This window comes from Protobothrops mucrosquamatus, unplaced genomic scaffold (genome assembly GCF_001527695.2).
Source record: "Protobothrops mucrosquamatus isolate PMUCROS unplaced genomic scaffold, P.Mucros_1.0 scaffold2236, whole genome shotgun sequence".
NCBI lineage: Eukaryota > Metazoa > Chordata > Lepidosauria > Squamata > Viperidae > Protobothrops > Protobothrops mucrosquamatus.
This window is the reverse complement of record NW_015388325.1, coordinates 104621-125662: the sequence shown is the minus strand read 5'-3', so window position 1 is coordinate 125662 and position 21042 is coordinate 104621. Positions and strand designations below refer to the sequence as shown.

At 36.5% G+C, this 21042-nt stretch overlaps 1 protein-coding gene across 1 annotated transcript in view; it reads right to left on the bottom strand.

The window, feature by feature from the left end:
* Window positions 1–21042, bottom strand: part of ABCC4 (ATP binding cassette subfamily C member 4) — a 141994-nt gene that overhangs the window by 18304 nt on the left and 102648 nt on the right. Inside the window, exons 23-25 of the mRNA XM_015824442.2 lie at window positions 20011–20100; window positions 19342–19514; window positions 16739–16844 (exon numbers count right to left, since the gene is read on the bottom strand). Of these exons, the coding sequence (XP_015679928.2) occupies window positions 16739–16844; window positions 19342–19514; window positions 20011–20100 (369 nt within the window). The remainder of the gene's footprint in view (window positions 1–16738; window positions 16845–19341; window positions 19515–20010; window positions 20101–21042) is intronic.

The window sequence follows — 21042 nt, the reverse complement described above, 5'->3', positions numbered from 1 at the left end:
ATATGTATTAGTAAATGAATTCTCTGTTCCTCAATCCATATTTTGTTGAAGTAAAATATTTGAGAACTGGGAGTAGAGCTTACAGTAGATGGAATCTACTTGCAAATGAAGATGTCCTCACTTCAAAAGTCCTTTGTCAAATAATTATATAATGTGGTACATATTTGTTTTGCTGAGATTACTATTTTGTTACTTAATAATAATTTAACATAAACAAAAAAGAAGGAAAAAAGAAAACGGAAAGGAAAGGAAAAACAGGTTATAGTTGGATAAATAGGGAATACGTAAGTGGCACATAAAGTTTTTATTTATTTAATTGATTAGATCTAAATGAGTATATATGATATTGCTTTTAAAATCTAACAATTAGAATTAAGCGCAACACAGAATATAAATATCAGAAACAAACTTATCGAATCATACACAACTAAAATATTAAGACTTTATGTAGAAAGAAGCGCAAATGTTGAATGTGGTACAAATCCATATATGAAAGTATAACCTTGAAGTAGTTTCCATTCAAATTAAAATTCTTTGTCAAATTTACTTTTCATATACAAAGTTATTCTGGATTTCAAAGCATACCTCCACAACATTAGCCATTCTTTCAATGGCCATTCTTCTATAGAGTGGACAAAATGTCTTTTCCAATGAGAAACAGATAATCTTTATAGCAATTAACATGTGCAGATCTCATTAGAAAACTTTGTGGGAATATATGACTTAGTAAATTTTAATTAAAAATACTATTTTCTCTCACAATACGGTATGTTCCATTCATTGTATGCTGCATTTTATTACTATATTCAGGTTTTTTCCTAGATAGACTATTATAGAGTATTTTCATACAATTTTACTCTTTTGAAAGACTAATTTAATATTTCTCTGTTTGGCAAATATTGTATTCATTAATAAATATTTTCTATCACAAGTACTTTCAGACAGGCAACTAAAATCACTTAGATGAGATGGGTGGTGTAAAAACATGATGAATAAATAAAAATAAAAACTAAAACAATGCAATCATGAATTTTTAGAAAATGAGCATTTATTCTGCAACATAAAGCAATAAAAACTTAGTATATAATAAAAGCACTGTTCTTGAAGATAACAGAAACAGCCCAACCTCTCTAGAAATTCCGCTGCAGTGAGTTTGCATTTCTGCACATAGGAATTATTTTTATTTCCCAATAAGTACACAAAAAAGTATACAAAACAAAATAAACAAAAACCCTTAAGACAAAACCAAGGCAACTTGGTCAAAAAGTCATTATGATATCTATTCATCTATATCTATCGATCAATCTAACTATCATCTTGGCAAGTCATTAAGAAATTACTACAAAGGCATTTATAAAAGACACTACACCTCTTAAAACTGTATTAAACTAAGTCTTTCTAGAAGTTATGTTATTAAACTGCAGTCAGGCAGGTGTCAGTGGCCAACTTTGGCAAAAGCTGTGTGCAGAGTAAGACCTGAATATCCCAGGCTATATATTAGACTGGGAAGAATGCAGTGGTGAAGTACTTCAGAACTGCTGCCAAGAAAATTACAAGCTTGTCAAGTTCAACAGAAAAAAAATGTGTTTTCCATATTGCCATCTTTACAGGCATAGCCCATTTAATTACTCTGTATTAAACTTTTTCAAGAGATCGGAAAGATTACCCCCAGAGTCTTCTTATTAATTAAGAGTATTACAATCTATCTTGTACATTTGAACATATAAAATAGACAATGCAAAAAATTATCCAATCTGTGTTGTTAGCCACTAAATATATTGTAGCAAAACAATGGAATAATAAAATACATCTTTCTTAGGATTAAAGGTACTAGAAGTGTAAAAAATTCCTTTGCCTGAAAAATTAATTGAAGAATCATTTAATCCCTAATAGTTGACTATCACAGATGATTAAAATGCTGCATTTATGAACCTTCTCTCACTAGTGAGGGAATACAACCACTGATAGGAGGGGAAAATCTCTTTAGAAGGTTTTTAGGCTTTAAGCCTATCCATATTCATTTGGAAGTACTAATAGTGTGCTTATTTATGTTCAAATACTGGAGCGTATTAGCCATTTTGTTGACCTATAGAGTCTGTATAATAAATTATGAATATGGCTTAATTCCATAGTACTGTAAAATTTATTATTTACAGTTATTTGCATGTCCCTTCTTCTCTTGCAGTTCTATAAAACTTGATAAGCAGTAAAAATGACTAAATACTGATTAATAAAAACTAGTATAAATACATCACTCCCAAAAGGCTGATCTTCCTCTCCCAAGACCCTTTTGAAAATGGCTGCCTTCACCATTTGATGGAAAGACCTCAGAGTAGTGACCTATCTGGCCACATAGTGAGGTGGGGGAGCTTTTTTATTTATTTATTAAATAAATGTATATGGTCGCTCAATTTACACATGATGACTCCAGAAAGTTGGGGCTGCTTCTGGGAATATTATTCTCCACGTCTCACTAATCATTCATTCAGTCAGTCAGTCAATCAATCAGACTTTGATGCTGCCCAACTCCAATCAAGTGGAAAAACGTATGGAGTAATGCTGGAAATTTTATTCAATGCATCTGGAAGATCTTAAGCTAGAGAAGGCAAACCATAGCTAAATGCAATTTATTTGATTGAAATTAACATTACATTTATTGAACAGTATTTATTAACTTTTATGCCTGACAACTGTATGTACAGTACCTCCAATTTCAACATAAATAATCTCAATGAAAATGTTTTTGTGGAAGTATATTCAGTATTAGAACTCTTTCAGTTATATTTGCTGTCAAAGCAACCGAAGTCAACAAAAATGTCAGGTCTGCACTGTTTATGTTAATCTCGATAATCAAGACTTCATCATTCATTATTGCCAAATTCACTGGATCTACTAAAAGACTCAAAAGTGATTTTTTAGGAATGCTGATGGCTTCTATAAACTATGAAAACCCAATCTTCCATCAGGATTAGGCTACTATTAACCAAATCATTTGCAGTTCATAAAGACTAAAGTTTGAAGGGCTCGGAGTTAATGGGAGCTGAAATAAAACAATATTCAAGAATTACAGAAGATCCAGGCCAACATGTGAACAAATACAAATTGCCACCAAACATTAAAACATCAAATCCTTTCATAACCATGGTCTAAAACAATTAGAACTGCAACTTTTTATATGGATTTCCCTGCAGGCCCCAATATTTTTCAAAGACACCAAGTAGGGTTGCCAGGTGTCCACTATTTGAGTGGACAGTCCACTTTTTTCACATTATGTTCACTATTTTTTTTCACAAAATAGTGGACATTTTTTTTTTATTCAAAAGCTTTATGATGAAATGGTACGTAATCTAAAGCTGTACAGTCTACTTTTTTTACTACTTAACCCCCCCCCTCTCGCTTGTCCGCTATTTTTTGGAAGCAGACCTGGCAACCGTAACACCAAGCCACCTATAACACCTTAACTTAAGGGGGTGGCCCCAACTCACCCAGCTTTTAGAAAGCAAGTTAAATGAGTATTATTCCAACAGGTTTTAAGACCCATACTTCTTTTTGGGTGTCTTCCATAGTTAGTTGAATGTCATTATTTTAATTGTTTTGTTTGTATTGTTTTTTTCATGCTGCTCAGAATCTATGTGGATTTGGGCAGTCTAGAAATAGCTAAATACAGTAAATAAATAATATATGATCCAGATTAATTACGTTTCTCTGTTGTAATATTTTCGGGGCAGCCAGTTTGGCCAGATTTTTTTCTCCTAGGTATCTTTGAGACTTTTTCTTTTAACTTGCTCCAATAACTTTTTTTTAAAAAAACCATCTCACATAAATAATCATTCTTATATCTGTTTTTTTTTACAGCGAATTGCTAGTGCAGTACATTAGGAACCTCTGAGATAAAAATGTAGGATAAAATAAGATTTTAAATAAGTCTTGCTAACTTGGCATTTTTCTCTAGTCCTGCCTCAGCTTGTATATCCTAAACTGATCCCATGCTGATCCTATAACCATTTTTCTTAAATTAATTAATCCCTTTATGTTACATAACTCCAATTATTTGCAACTTTGATCAATGTTTATTTTTTTAGATCTTCTAAATTTAAGCTGCCGCAGACAAACTGACTTCTCTTTTCTTCTGTTTCATCCTACCATCTTCTCTCTATTTTTATCTTTTCCTTTAATACTCATGTTGAAAATGAGAGACCGCAATGGTAAGACCCGCCTTAGGAATAGCAGAGCCAATTGTGTATGAGCGTGATCTATCCTTTTAATGTATTGCAAACCTTATTTTGTCTCTTTGAGTAAGTGCTATTTCAAAGACCCATTAGCCATTTCATGCATAGCCTTTCAACATTACAAGGACAAGGGTGTGGACCTGCCAATTAGGTGCTTTTTCTGGTGAAGTCAGATTCATTTCAGGCGTCCCACTGAAACTCTGAGCCTGACGCTTTCTTTAAGGAAATCTTTTAGTGGTGCCAATTTGTCTACAGTACAAGGTGTGTCTTATACTTGGCAACACAAATAATCAATCCTAATCCATTTCCCAGCTGAGCTGGAATCTTACAGCCTCCTTAGGGAATGGACACTGTATTTCTTAGTAAGGCTTGACACTTCATGAGAGAATTTGATGACCAAGAAACAGTTTTCTGTAGCTCATTTGGCCAACCTCTACCTCTCTCCAAAGCCTCGGCTGTGCCTTTTCATGGCATTATGTTGTAGCTGGGAAGAGCAGCTGCACAATGGTAGGTAAAGACAAGGTTGCTTTATGGAGTTGCAGAAAGATCTTGCACTCTCCAAAGAATCGTTTGCCTTTGAATTGTTATTAATGCCATACCATGCAATATGGAAACATTGATAAGTCCACCTCAAAACCCACCCAATGATGCTCCTCATTTTTCCTTTTTTTCAACTACAATAGTGGCCAGAAGAGTTGGGAAGGCCAGTTCTCAGTTCATAAACACCAACGGGACTTGAGCATGCCCGTAAAAGTCTATATGACAATTCACCATGGCCATCTAGCCACGGCCAACTTGCCATGGCCAACTCACCATGGCCAACCCGCTGCGGGACAAGAGTTACACTAATATTAAAGACATAATGGAATAGAACCATTAAAGAAAGGATACAAAAGGAGGGACAGAATGAAATGTGAATGGCAAAAATTAAAATATTTTTTTATTTATTTTAAATAATTAAATAGAATTGTTAAATTATCCCACAGCAAGTTGTCCCACAGCAAGTTGTTCTGCAGCAAGTTGGCCAGGTTAGTTGGCTGTGGCAAGGTGTCCACAGTTTTCAATTAAGATGACTTTGGGGGTCCACCTGCTTATAATAAAGCAGCTACAAATGCTATCTGTGCAGGGTCCCTCGTAGCTACAGATACCTGCAGAAAAGGCACAAGAGGGGGCGGCATCGAATGCAAACTCTTCCCTTTGTGTATTTGCATGTGATGTTGTGATGCAGCTATGAAAGAGTAAAGCTTGTGCCATGATATCACAATGCATGAATTGTCATTGTAGGAATGAATGCCTGTAGCCACTATTGGGGTCTAATTAATGAGGGTGGAGAAAGTGAGAGCCTAGAAAGGCCTTTGAGAGCTGATAACTTTCTGGATAATTTACAAGATTACATTAACATTTACATGATTGCATATCAAAGCGCCAAATATACCAGAGAGTTCTCTTTTGAGAAAAAAACTGACAGTTTTGCCTACAGAAAAAATGAACAATTCAGAATATTTTACCTTAGTTACTAAGTATAGATAGTCTTTTACTTACAACAATTCATTTAGTGACCATGAATTGTAACAACAGTGTTGAAAAAAGGGACTTATGACCGTTTTTCAGTTATGACTGTTGCAGCATCCCCATGGTCACATGATCAAAATTCAGATGCTTGACAACTGGTTCATACTTATGACCACTGCTATGTCCCAAGGTCATGTGACCCCTTTTGCAACCTTCTGACAAGTCAACGGGAAAAGCAGATTCTTAACAACCGTGTTACTAACGTAACAGCTGCAGTGGATTCACTTATCAACTGTGGCAAGCAAGGTCGAAAAATGGGGCAAAACTCACTTAACAAATGTTTCACTTATCAACATAAATTTTGGGCTCAGTTGTGGTCATAAATCGAGGACTACCTGTATATAAATTTCCACTATGTCACCCACAGTTCTATATTCTAGAAAAGCACTGGCAGCACCCAGGCATTATTAAAGCAATATTTAACTCTATCTTTTCTAATCCTGATTTTGATAGGTCTACAATTCTTTCTCTACCTGGCAGGGATGTCATAGACTTTAATTAATTAAGGTTTGTAACAAGATTTAAGATTCCCAGATGAAAGGCACAGCATGAGAGAAAAGTGTTATTAGTCATTGGTGTGATTGTCTTAGGACAGTATCACCTTACACAATACAGATCCTCTCAATGATTTAAAGTTGTTTGAAGTTTGATATGTATTTATAATTAAAAGAAGGATACTGTGGAGATACTCTCTTCAAGGCGTGACTGGGATTGTGAAAGCTGAAGGAGGAGAGAATAAGCTAGAATTAAACAGTTCCTTAGGCCAATTCTGTCTGCAGTTGTGCAAAGTGCATTCTTTTCTTTCTTTTGTTCTCAGGAGACTCCTCTCATTTAGGTAAAATAAAACATGATGGAAAAAAAGAAGGTGCACTGTCGCTCTGATTCATGTTCCCTCACCATACATTTACACACACATTCACACCAGTGCTAATCCCTTTTATACATTTGCTCATGGGTTTCTCATAAGAAAAAATAAAAGGTGAAAGGTTCCTCTTACACCCCTTTCAGCCTAAAGGGGGGAAAATGTAAAAGTCATTTCATCTGTTTAGCTTGAGGTGTGCCACTGATGCATTTTATTTATCAGTTTCAGTCATTTAAGCTTTAATGCAAACTTGCTTTCTCTCTCTGTAATTTCTTGTCTTAATGTTTTGACAATGTTTGACAATGTTTCCGGCTTTGTGGACTGGTGGGGGGGGAAAGAGGGGATGGTTCTACGTGAGCAGCCGGCAAGCATGTGTACATGCAGCTCCATTTGCGTGAGTGGCATGCACATGTGCCTGCCGCTCACGCAAATGGAACATGCTCACACACTCACTTGCTGCTCGCCCACATGAGGATGCATGTGTGCACTCGCCGGCCGTTTCCATGCCCCAGTTGCAATCCCCTCACAGCCCACTAGTGGGCTGCAGCCCACAGGTTGGGGACCCCTGCTTTAGGGGATAATGCTTCTTGTTCTCTCCCTGTTAAGTATTTTTTGCAATTAAGATTCTCTGGACTTCATGACATCAGACTTTCACCATAAAGACATCTTTCTGTGATTGTTAAGATAGTTACACAGCACATGCAAGCTGGTAGAACTGCACAAAAACTGGGTCAGTGACTGACCGAAAGTAGGGTGTCCAAACAGAAATTTGGCTCTTCTTGTTGCCGTTGGGATTAAGACTGCCATTGCTAAATAACATGGTTGTGAATAGCAATAGCACTTAGACTTATATACTGCTTCACAGTGCTTAAAGCCCTCTCTAAGCAGTTTACAGAGTCAGCATATTTGCCCTAACAATCTGGGTCCTCATTTTACTCAGAAAGATGGAAGGCTGAGTCAGCCTTGAGCCGGTCAGGATTGAACTCCTGGCTGTGGGCAGAGTTTGCCTGCAATGCTGCATTCTAACCACTGCGCCACCAGGGCTCTTGTAAAGCCATTGTAACCCCAGCACCATGCAGGTCATTAAGTGGGAAGAGGTGGGAGTCCCATCTAAGGAGTGTGAGGGAGTGAAGAAGTGCCATAGGCGGGGGCTGGGAGGCTGTTTGGGAGAAAAAGCAGAGGGAACTTACAGGAGCAATTTGCAACCTTCTCTGCTAGCTTCCCCAATGACTTTGTTTGTGGGAAGCTGGCAGAGAAGGCCACAAATAGTGATCATGTGCCAGAGAGACTGTAATGGCTATAAGGATCACAAGTCTCCCTTTTTCGTGGTCATCAGAATTTTGAATGTTCTCTGAACAGGTGGCTATAAATCAAGTACTAGCTGTATTCCAGCAGGATTGCATGTAAATTGTTTTATACTGCTATATTCATCACCATTATGACTTAGGACTTAAAAGAAAAGCTCCAAATTGAGACCAGCTCTGGATGATGTCATATACACATTCATATTTTCCTTCATAAAACTATAGAAATAGTTTGTTTTTGATTTCTTCCAGAATGCTTTACAATCCCCTAGTGTAGATACCAGCTCTGGAATTTCTAAGTAGTCCCACATTCAAGATCAACTAAGGCTACGTGGTAGATGGTGCAACTTATCTGAGCCCTAGGAAGATTCATTTCACTAAATCAGTTTCAGGAATGGCAATTTCTGCTCTATCTGAAGGCATATGATAAAGACTGCCTTAAATCATACCATTTCTACCCTTCTACATAAAAAGTATCTACCAATAGTGAAATTCCAGGGGAAAGGGTTCCACCATATTTTTTTTTCATTCCTATTCAAATTTACTTTGTAGGGTTCCCCCCCTCCTCTAAGAAGAAATTGCTTCTAAAGTAGCATGTAGAAGCAAGAGGTTGCTATATCATGTGCCTTTCTGATAGACTTTGAATAATACAGAAGAGGAGATAAACTGCCTTACTATTGTTGTTCTATGGGTACAGAACCTCCACAAGACTCACTAGCTTGAGGGTTTTCGAATTACGTTTTCAGTGGACAGCGTTTTGCCATACTTCCTGTACAGATTTCTCCACAGTGGTAAAATGTCTCTGTCATTTCATTTCTCCCTGTAAGGGAAGCAGCTGGATTTCCATGTGACTGGCATGGCATAGCTGCATTGACAGAATCTTTGAAATAATTTGTTCTGCTCAAAATTCACATTGATGGAGACCAAAGTCCATCTCGCAACAGCCAGGGCTGTCACTTCCTAGCACTGGGCCACTTCATCTTGCTACTCATCCCAGGTTCCTAAAATGATTTTGTTACCTTTGGTTGGCATATTTTACAATTTATGAGCAACCAATTATTGCTTACACAGCATCCGTGAATGGACAGGTTCCTATTTCAGAATGGACTTCAGGAGTTGGGTATGGCAAACTGCCAACATACCATTCTGATTTCGTGCAATTGTATTGAGTGAGGAAGTTCATGCTGTAGACTATCAGTATTCTCCACATACACAAATATATTTTCAATTCATTTACAGTTTCCTACTAAGAGGATGTGTACATATTGCAGTTTACCAGGAGAATGACCTGTGGAGGAAGAGGATCTGCAATGGTTTAGTCAGCTTTAGTGAATTCTTATCTTGTTCCATTCCATCCACTACTGTAAAGGTTAGCAGGGTGCAGGTCAAAATATGGATACAGTACAGTATGGATAGTGAACTGCAAACCCAACTACATGATATATGCTATGAACATAAGAACTGCTACTTGAAAGAACTCAAAGAATGTAATACTTCATCTTAATGGCAATGAATGAAAACATCACTAATCAAGTTTATCTCTATCATATAGTTATTAAAAAATCTTTCAATCTAAAAACAGATCTGCATTAACTTCAAGTGATAAAATGACTTGAGACTTATATCAGTCTTGCAAATAAGCCTACAAAACTGAGGTACTTTTCTTCATGCAGCAATCAGTATAGAAATGCAGGTCTCTCTAATCAGTTGATATAAGAAATACATTTCATCAAACAGAGAGAGAAGAGAGAGAATCATTAGGACCAACTGACATGTCTTTCCCCTCCTTAATCTCTATTTGAAGTGCAGGGACAACTATTTTAACCAGACTATGGCTGGAAAAGAAAGAGTAGAAATTTCCTTTCATTCCTGTATATTAAAATCCAAAGGAACCTCCCACAACATCTGGGATTAAATTTAAAAAAAACAAAACAAATTTATATGACAAAGATGCAAGCCACAAAATTAATCTCTGTTTTGTAATCCCCCAATGGCTGCTCCAAGAATGTTAAAACACAGTGCCAACACCTCACAGAGAGTTCTGCAAACATCTCTCATTCATTTTCACAGAGGAATCTAAGATTAGATCTGCTCACACCAAGTATTTATTACATCTCAAAACAATGGCAGACATTCTGGCTTCTGTGCAACCTACTTTTCTGTTCTGATCATTAGGAAATACATATAAATGTAATACAAGGCTGGAGGAAAAGTTGGCCCGCCCATTGCTAAACATTGCTCAATTTTTGAAGACTGTCTTTTGAAAGTCAAGATGCTGGTACTCCAGGTTTTCAGACTCCATGTTCCTGATTGATTTAAGGTAATGCAGACTGACAGGAGGAGTGACCCTCTGATTACAAGTCCAGATTCTCCTACTATTTCCTCCATTAACCCCCACCCCATATGCCATGCTTCTTTTCCAAAAAGTAAATTGCAAGATCTAATCTGGGTCAGTCACTGGGTCCTGAGGTTTACTCTTCTGAGCTTTTGGACTTGTGATGGAGCCCATCTTCAGGGAATTTCTCTCTACTGGAATATGTGCTTTGGGATATTCTATGCTTCGTATTTACGTGGTGCCTTCCTATTGGTTAGTATGTTGATGGCCGGTGATTGGCTGTTGTTTCCTTGTGCTGCCAAACCCAGCTCCTAAATATCTGATAAGCTGGTGGTAAATCAGCACTCCCATTGACTGACAAGAGGCCCATTTCCCAGCTTCAATCATTTCCCTGGCTATCTTTGTATCTGCACAGCCAATAATCTTAGTAGCTGCAAAATTGAATGTATGTCCTTGTTCACTGCAATGCGAGGCTACCAATGTGTAGCCTCACATTGTGTTCTTGCAATCTGGTGGTTAGCTTCCTCATATGGTGGCCTCTGGGTGGTGTGTGATGCCTACCTGCAGATGTCGGAAGCTGTGTTCTATGCTTCCGAAATGTTTTTTGATGTATGGCAGGGTGTGCCATACAGTTGGTCTTGTACCTTCTTTCTTCCTGTCTCTCCTTTGTATGTTGCGTAGGTATCTTGTAATAAATGCTTGTGGATACCCATTCTGCCTGAATTGATCACATAGATACCTTCTCTCCAATTGTTTAGCTTGTTGGGTACTGCAGTGGGTTCTTACCCTGCCATATAGTGTTCTGACACAGCTCTTTTGTGTGACAGTGGATAGTTACTGTTGAAATTAAGAACGCATGGAGTGTTGGTGGCCTTGCAATAAACTGTGGTTTCTAGGCTTCCATCTTCCTGCCTGTTGACAAACACATATAAAAATTATAATTGTCTGGCTGTTCCTTCCTCCATTGTGAATTGTATGTCTGGGAAGATGGAATTCATTAGGTTATGAAAGTCTTTCAGTGCATTTCTTTTGATGATGACAAATGTGTCATCCATGTAGCGGCACCAAAATTTAGGTGTGGCGTTTTCAAATGCATGCTGTTCTAGTTCACGCAGGAACTAGAACTTTCTTTTCCAGTCATAGCCTGATTAAAATAGTTGTGCCTGCATGTGGAAAAGAACTGGAGGATCATAAACTGAACAAGTGCCAATCAGGTAGTGTAGCTGCCAAACAAGCAAATTCAATCTCAGTCTGAAGTAACAGTACTATGGCACAATCAAGAGACATCATTGTTTCTGGTTGGTTAGAAACCAGAAGCAGTCATTGGTCTCATTGAACCAAGAATATTGTATTCGTTGACAAAGTCAAAAGGATTATGGCCAGAGAAAATTAACCAACCAATAACTAAAGTATAAAGTTATCAGAGACATTGAGTATGTTTAGTTGTGAGAAGAAAAGTGTCAATCCTGCCATCTTCAGCATACTTTGCTTCGCTGGCATCCTGCAAGGGAGGGGAGAGGCAATTGAGGAAGTAAGGAATGGGCATGGGAATGGGCAAGAAAAAGGGAGGGATGACAAGATGACAGGAATCAGAGGTGTCAATCCAGAATAAACTAGTCAATCAACGAGGAAGCCTGAGATAAGAATGCGAAACTACACCAGAGAGGCACCAAACCTCAAAGCCATTCCCAAAAGATCAAAAATGAATGCTATTGGACACTGATATATTGGTCAAGTGGGGAGGACCAGGGAAAGGGAGAAAATGCAAACTTTGCGCAGGAATACTCAGATCTAGCTTTGCTTATGCTATAACCTCTTATCTTTAGCAAAAGAACCTTTTACTTCAAAGAACTGAGTTGAGGATCTTTCTTTCCTGAAGGTCCAAGTTGGGACAAACCTGACAAAAAGGCTCGGGGAGGCATGATAGCTGACTTCAAGTAACTGTGAAAGGCCATCATGCAGAACACAGTACAGAATTGGTCAGAACTGTCCAGAAGACAGAGAAAGAAACAAAAGGTCTAAATTTCAAAGAAGTCGATTTCAACTGGACATCAGGAAAAATTTCCAAATGGTAAATATTATTTAATAAAGAAACAGAAAGCCTTGGGAGGAGCCAAGTGCTCTTTTATTGGAGGTATTGAAACAGACACTGAATGACCATCCATTGGGGACATCAAAAAAATGGATTTTTACTCTATGCAGGGGCTTGCAGTAGATGGTTCCCATGGATCCCTTGCAACCCTTAAGTTCCATGGTTTGCCATGATGAAATGAAAGAAAAACTCAGCATAAAAATTCAGTTTACATCTTATAAATAATGATGTGACTTCTTCCGAATCCCTTCTGGCTCTTTTTCATAGTTATTCTAGTATAGTGTTAGAAGGTCCAAGGAACTGGATTAAAAAAATAAGGATCACAAAATGAACATCAATCATAAGGGTAACATGAATTGTTCCCAGAAAAGATGAGATTAGTGTTTAAAATATATTTGATGGGAAAACAAGAGACAAATGACCTTATATATGAAGTACACTATGGTTCAAAAATTTCACCAAGTTATTATACATATAATTAATAAGGATGAAGAAGAGCGTTTTTAAAGTTTAGACTGTAAAACGCTTTATAGAACAGTAATCAGAGAACAAATAATAAGAGATGAATGGAGAGGTCTAATTCGTCACTATTCTGCAGTTACTGAATCAAAGAAACCCAAATAATTATGTATCATTAAGACTATGCCATTTTAATGAAACTAAGAAAACACCCTTATTAGGAAAGCATTTTTGATCTTGCTTGTTTATTGCACTTAATGAGTCAAAACTTGAGGGAATTCCTCTGGAACCAAAAGATCATTCATATTTCCTGACAAACATTCAGAAAAAAATAAATCTTCTTGTGAGTAGAAGACCCTTTTAAATATATGATATGATTATGTCTCCTAACTAATCTCTGAAATATGGATGGCCAAACCATATATACTTGTTTCCTTATAACAAGGCGCCCATTGGGCATCTTCTTTTTGCCTCCCTCACATATCCTCAATTTCTGCACATTTTTTTAAATTAAAAACTGCACTACAAAATTGGAAAATATAGACATTACTATAGAACCTCATTCTATTTCATGAATATTTGGAGATATAGTGTATATTTGGATAAATTTGGTTTAAATCACAACCTAAACAAATGTTTCCTCTACCTCTGATCTCAAATGCGATAGATAGTAACTACCGTAGTAACATCTTTATACATTATAGAGAAAAGAAGAATCTTCAAGACACTAAGATAAAAAAATCATTTAAGAAAAGCTGAAAGTCAATAGGATGCTAAATAGGATGGCCCATATGGGCTTCACTACCAGGTCCCTTGCCCCATTTATTTTTTTAAATATTAACAAATTGAAAGCATCAGTCTTCAAAATCATCTTCATTTCCAATACTTGGATGCCACAAAAGCTTCATGGTTCTTTCGAGAAGATAAAGATGGAGAACAGCTCCAGCCAATTGCTCTCTTTGCCCTAGAAAAGGGACAAAAGCTGGACCTGACAGTAACTACTTTCAGGGGCAACATAACATGCATTTTGAGACTGCAGTAGCCATTTTGTAAATGGTCAAAGTATTTCCCACCATCATAAACAATTCCCTTGAGTGATCATATCATGGATTTTCTAAGTTCAAATTGACCCACTGACCCAAAAGGGGTGAAGAATCTGCACTGCCAAATGGTGCTCGAGACAAATAAGGTAATTAAAGGAGAAAAAAAACCAAAACAATATAGAGTTAATAGGTCGCCTGGATGAAGGAGGCTAATAAAGGTATAATTGTGACCCTCAAATTAGACATTCTGCAGTCAAGCCTACAAGGTTCCTTCAAACCAATTTAGTACCAAATTATTATATACTACATGGCATTGTGCTCCATTATAGCACAATATCATTCATAATGACTAATTTTGGCTCTATGGGATGTCAGGCACGCCGTTCCCCCACCTTTTTAAATTAAAGGTGTCAAAATAGAACATAAAAGGCTAATTTCTTACTTATCCCAAAGCTTGTTAGAACACCTCTATAAATAACCAAGTTGGGCTGGAGAGTTTGTATATGGATTCTTATTTGACTAGAGAATCTTCAGGACCAAATTTGGGAGATAAAAACCAATATTTTGGATAAGGTTTGGGAATAAGCAACTACAGCAGACCAGGATTTTGACTGGAAGTGAGAAGCCTATTCAAAGAGAACTCTTCTAGAGGACTTCTGCAGGTAGTGATCTAGTATGGGTTTTTGTTGCTGATTTATTCATCTTGTATTTGCATTTTTACCTTGGGCTTTTTAACTGGGGTTCTCCTTTGCTTTGGGATTTAATTGTTGCAAACTTCCTAAACAGCACTATAGATAATTGATAAGCCAAAAAAATTAAGGCATGAGGTAAGAATTTTTTTAAAAAACCCTGTAACTAAATTAGTGTACATAAATGCCCTTCATGGTTGTATTCTGTGTCTTTTTATTTTTTTGGCCTAGAAGCCAATCTTCCTTCTCTTGTTTCCATGTCTGATTGGCATTCTTCTTTCAGCTCTTCCTCTTCATCATTCCACTAAACATCCTTCTCCATATCTCCCATCAGCTTCTATGGCATCCCATAATATCAATTCTTTTCATGCTGTTCCAAGTAGCTGCCTTATCCTTTTTCCTTATATCTGCTTTCATTTCATTCTGTTGTGATATTAGTCAACCTTCTAATACTTTTTCATGTAGGACTCATTTTTTGCAGACATTCTTCTTTTCCTCTAGTTTCATTTCTTCTTTTCTTCTTTTTCTGTGTCCATTTTTTTTCTCAAGATCCTTCCTGGACGTTACAAAAATGGCCTGTCCTATGTTCATAACTTCTCATCCTTTGCATCCTTCATTAATTCTCTCAACTTTTAATCATAAAACTGACATTAATTTCATGTCATCTTCCAAAATAACTCTGGGTGGCTTACAAACATTAAAATTAGTAGACGTTAATGTTCAAAACAAACATTTTCTAGGCAGATACTCACCAGTCATCATTCTAATTCACTTTTGGGTCCCCAAAATGGTTTATTAACTTTTTCTACTTTTCCAGAATTCACATAGTCTAATCAAATTTTTTTTTTCTTCTGGAGTGAATATAGCACAATTTCTACCCAGACTCCTTCCTAATTTATCCATGTATACAATCTAATTCATAGGAGTATAACATGTCACTATTTTAAGGATTCCAATTTTCATACATACTTATAAGAACCTACATTGCACTCATTCACATTTTCTGACATACATTTTGAAAATTAAACCTATACCTCATCTTCCCTACAGGTATTCCTCAACTCCATTCCACAAAATCAGTCTCAGAATAACAGAGTTGGAAGGGACCTTGCAAGTCACATAGTCTTCTGGTACAATTTTGCCAAAATGTCACAAATGCAACCAAAGCCCAGATTTGCCCTGTGCGTGCTTATGATATTTTATGCAAAGTCTGATTTCTATGAACAGACATCTTACAAACCTACATTCCATTGCCTGTGTCCCATTAGTTATGTAGCTGTGGAGAAAACAGGTTGAAGAAGTGACAAATTACAACTTACTAAGGTATTGTTTAGTTTAAGCAGCACTTAAAATCGTAACATTAACTCTCTTGTTCCAATGGCATATTTAGAACAGGTGTGGGTACTTTCATCCTGGCTCCCAACTTTGAAGGGATGGCAAGGGCCATGGTGGGCCAAACCATGTCATAAACAGGCAGGGACAAACTTGGGATTTTTGTTTTTGTCTCCATGCCAAATCTATTTTATAGTATATACTGCAATGTTTATGTTTTTTCTACCTCAAAATGGTAAGAAACCTTGCTGTAGAATTTTGATAATTAGGTAAAACAGGAAAGAAGGGGTTCCGTGGCTACTAGTGGCCTCAAACTTCCATATTTGCTTTATGGCAATTGGTGCTGGATAGAACCAGCAAGACTTTTGATACTCTTTTCCTCAATTGCAAAACAGACATAGCAAAACACCCTTCTCCAACTTAATATTCAGATGCCCTGGATTTCCATGCCCTGGATTGCCAGCCTGCATATTAGGTTGAAGTTCAACCTAGAGGAGATGAAATTGGGAAAGATATTTGACTTAGCTGTCCATTTGTTCTGATAACTTTTTCTTCAGTCTCTAACTGACTACCTGTGTCAAGGAAAAATAATTCTAGCATAACTTAAGTTTTCCGTCTTAATTAATAAAGGTGATTTATATCACATGCATTAATACTCATGTGCATAACTGGAAATGCACAATTTGTGTCCGACAACACATATTATACTTATAAGGGTCTTTGACCAAAGTTCTCAGTGAAAGGGAATTAGTAGTTGTGTCTCATAAAAAAAAAATGCCATTTCAGCTACCCTGGGATCAGACTTTTCCCATAATGCTCACCATAATCCTGTCACTGTCGATGATGGTGTTCAGTCTGTGTGCAATTGTCAAAACAGTACACTGGGCAAACTTTTCACGGATTGTCTTTTGAATCAGCTCATCTGTTCTGAAATAAATAACACAAGTAATGTGAAGAGATTATGCAACAAGCAAAACAGTTTCTGCTTCTGGGCACTTTGTTTTTCTACATTCTTTGGCATAGCTCTATGTCAACATGTTTTAGTAAACTCTAGCAGCAAAGTGCATGTTTGCCTTTTGGACACATCGAAGTGTTACATTACACTGCAACACAGCATGTTAGAGCCCTTCGCAGGCAGTCATTTCCTAAATGAGAAGGAGGAAGAAATGAGGGTTGTGTTTGACAGAACTCCACATTTCCTTGACTGAATCTAAAAATGATATGCAAAATGCATGTCACTGACACTGGGCTTTCCAGTGCACATAACCAAATTCTGTAGCATTCAGATCAAATGTTACTTGCTGACACATTTACACATACAGTAATGTTTGTTAGAAAATTTGTGTAGGATTTTTGTCTTATTATGGAAAGCCTCAGTTCTTTTAATGAATAATACTGATTGCACGAAAAGTTAATTTGGTGAAAAGACCGTTTAGATCAGATCTACCCAATGTTTTGACTTCAAATTTCATTAACCCAACCAGTGGCAAGGAAATGTAAGGATTCTTGCTCCAAACACCCCAAAAGCATCATTGCTTACCATAAGGGTAGCTACTGCAATCTGTACAATCTCTCAGATAATTCATTTCTCAGTGCAATGTTTCTTTTCCTTCTTTCGCTGTGGTGTGTTTGACCTCCTTTAAATGAAACTCAGTGTCCACTAAAATGGCTTTAATCTGTCCCCAATTATATCAGAGATAAGGCAAATTTCGTGGAGAGTTACTATCATAAAGAGTTGCTACAATTGTCATTAAGAATCTACACTAGTCTTCACTGTATATATTTTATATTCACTATTAAGTGGATATCTAGGAATTGAGCCAGCTCTACGAATAAGTGTCTTTTCCTTCTCAGCACAGCCATTATTAGTGATGAATATTTCAGCTGAATTTTCTTTCCATAGGTAAGCCTTAAATAATATAAAGTTAGTGCTTTATATAAAATAACAACAGCAATATCTTGAAGCAAGTTTCTGAATGTTGAGATGATGTTAAAAATTAATCATAAGTACCAATGACAATAAAAAGACTTCCAGTGGTCTTAGTTAAATAGAATTCTCAACTAAATTTCCTCTAAAGGAAAATAAGCTTTACTGTATTTGTTAACTTCTTTAATCAATGGAGAACTAGAATTTTTCTAGAATTTTACAGAATTTTAACTGTAATTTACTGGAGACCCAACTTTTAACTATGGTTCATTGAATGACCAATCTATATTTCTTTAAATCACTAGATAAGATTAACTAAAATTTAATATGGATGTCACAAAAATAAAATATCAAACATAGAAAAGGCATCCTATTTTTTAAAAAATATTTTAATTAATTATTTCTTTTAAATAATTACATTTAAATACATTTTATTCATAGTTAGGGTAATGAAACGTCTGCAAGAAAACAAGCAAGCTCAGAGAGTACCAAGGGCCCCTTATGTTTAATTCATTTAAAAAATCAAATTAAATTATAGAGAATGGAATTTTGCCTTCTTGTTCCCTAAACAATTATCAGTGTATTCAGTTCTTAATATAGTACAGTAATCCTTGACTTACATCCATAATTGAGCCCGGAATTATGCTCGTAAATTGTGCCGGTTAAGCGGGTCATCACATGGCCAATCCGATTTTATGACATTTTTTGTGGTTGTTGTTAAGCAAAACTGCAGTTATTAAGCAAATGCCATGGTGGTTAAGTAAATCTATTTTTCACAGTGGGCCTCTTTAGTAGAAACCAGAAGTAAACATCATTTTTTGACGGAAAAAGTCATAAATTGCAATCATGTGACTATGGTAGACTGCAAACGACCATAAATGCAAGCCAATTGCTGAGTGCCCCAAAAGCAATCACGTGAGCATGGAAGGAAGAGGTGGCCCTCAGAACTTTGAATCTGGGTTGTAAGTACCTTTTTTGAGCCCGTTCTCCCTCACTGAATAGTCACTAAGTGACTGGTTTTAGGTTACGAACCGCCTGTATTAGAAATATATTTTTTATGCATTTTCTTTAATCTAATATTGAATTGTAAGCCACCCAGAGTCATTTGCTGAGATGTGTGGCTATAGAAATAGATAGATAGACAGACAGACAGACAGACAGACAGACAGACAGACAGACAGACAGACAGACAGACAGACAGACAGACAGGAAAGAGCATTCAAGTAAGGTCTAGAGAAGGCCCATTGATGATGAATGTGGTATTTTGCCAAAATGAACATTTAGGTTTCCCTAAAAGTAATCAGTTTTTGCATTTGTGTTCATCTGTAATTATCTACTTATTATTTTTATAATTATTGATACTGTTGCTTTTAGGATGGATTTTTGCCATTACAGTAGGTATTTTTCATCTGAGACCCTGAGACCCTGTGTAAATTATAATGACATACAACTGCAATGGATCAATAATACCAGAGATAAATTGTACTTCCTGTTTACCTTGGGTCAACATTTGCAGTTGCTTCATCGATAATCAGTATTTTATTCTTCTTCAGAATAGCCCTGGCCAGGCATACCAGTTGTCTCTGGCCAACACTAAAATTAGATCCAGATTCTGCCAATTGTGTTTCCAGTTTGTCAGGTAGTTCTTCTATTGCTTCTTTCAGTTGGACCTATAAGCAATTCATAACAGTAATTCTAACTAAAAAATTTCTAAGAGACCATTAAAGTGCTTCACATCTAATTTTAAAATATCCATACCATCTTATCTTTAAAAAGTGCTTCAAAACAAGCAGTTCATAGTTTATTATGGACTTATGACGTTGAGAGGGAGAGCACGCCAGAACTCACTGACTGAAATGAGTTAACAAACTATGGACATAGCTTATGTGATGAGTTTAATTTGGGCTACATTGCCAGATGCCCATTGTATATGCTGAACTCTTCCATCAGCAGCAGTTAACATGCTCATTAATGAGGGACCAGGGCATTTGTAAGCCCCAAAATTTGAAGGACATCAGATTTCCTGCTCATGTTAACAACACTCTTGGCTCAGGTCATTCTAACTTACCATGATGTTAGAACAAGGCCACAAAGAACAATTTAACAGAACAGAAGTCTTCTGTATATTAGAATACATTGGAAAGTCTTGTTTTTCAGGAAAATTACCTCTTCTAAAGAAGTCCACAGGTCTTCATCACTATACTCATTGAAAGGATCCAAATTTTTCCTCATAGTCCCAGTAAATAAAGCTGGCTCCTGAAACACAAGAAATTTCCAGGCAAATTATTTTAATTCATTAACCTTGATGTTTCTATAACAAAATATTAAAGTCTCTTAGCTCATTTAGGATAACTAAAAGTAGCATTTGGCAAGAATGCATGTTCAAACAGAAATGTAATAAAGTCCCAACAGCTTTTTTTTTTCAAGGCAAAATTGTGAGATGGATCGATAGACAGAAGAATATCGTAGAGGTGAGAGAAAATAGAAAGAAGTTTTAATTGTTTTTCTTCCTGACAATTTTTCCATAAGCAACTTTCTCTTCCCAAACATTTTCTCTCTAAAGAATTTGTCTTCCTCTCTAAAGTGCATTTGTCTTCCATGTCTCTATGTGACATCCTTTCATAGAAAAACAGACATGGAGATAAAAAGCTCCTATTTAACAATGTCATTTCACTAAGTTGCTTGGAAGAAATTTTTAAAAGTATAACAAAGTGTGTAATATGCAAATTCTTTCCTAATGGAAATGCAAGTTTATTGCTACCCGATTCTAATCTTAGAACACAATAATAAAATTAAGCTTTGTAAGTGAACTGCATCTGTCAGCATTTGCACTCTCTGACCCACATTCCTTTTAATGATTGATTTTCAAGGCACAAAAGAAACAGATCAAATTCTAGTAGTGTTATCTTATAAAGAAAAAACTGACTACTGTACAGTCTTTTACTATAATACAGGTAGTCTTCAGTTTACAATCACAACTCAGCCCAACATTTATGTTGCTAAGTGAGAAATTTGTTAAGTGAGTTTTGCCCAATTGTACAACTTTTCTGGCCATATTTGTTACGTGAATCACTGCAGTTGTTAAATTAGTAACCCGGTTGTTAAGTGAACCTGCTTTCCCCATTGATTTTGTTTGTCAGAAGGTTGTAAAAGGTGATCACATGACCCAGGGATACTGCAACCATCATAAATGTGAGT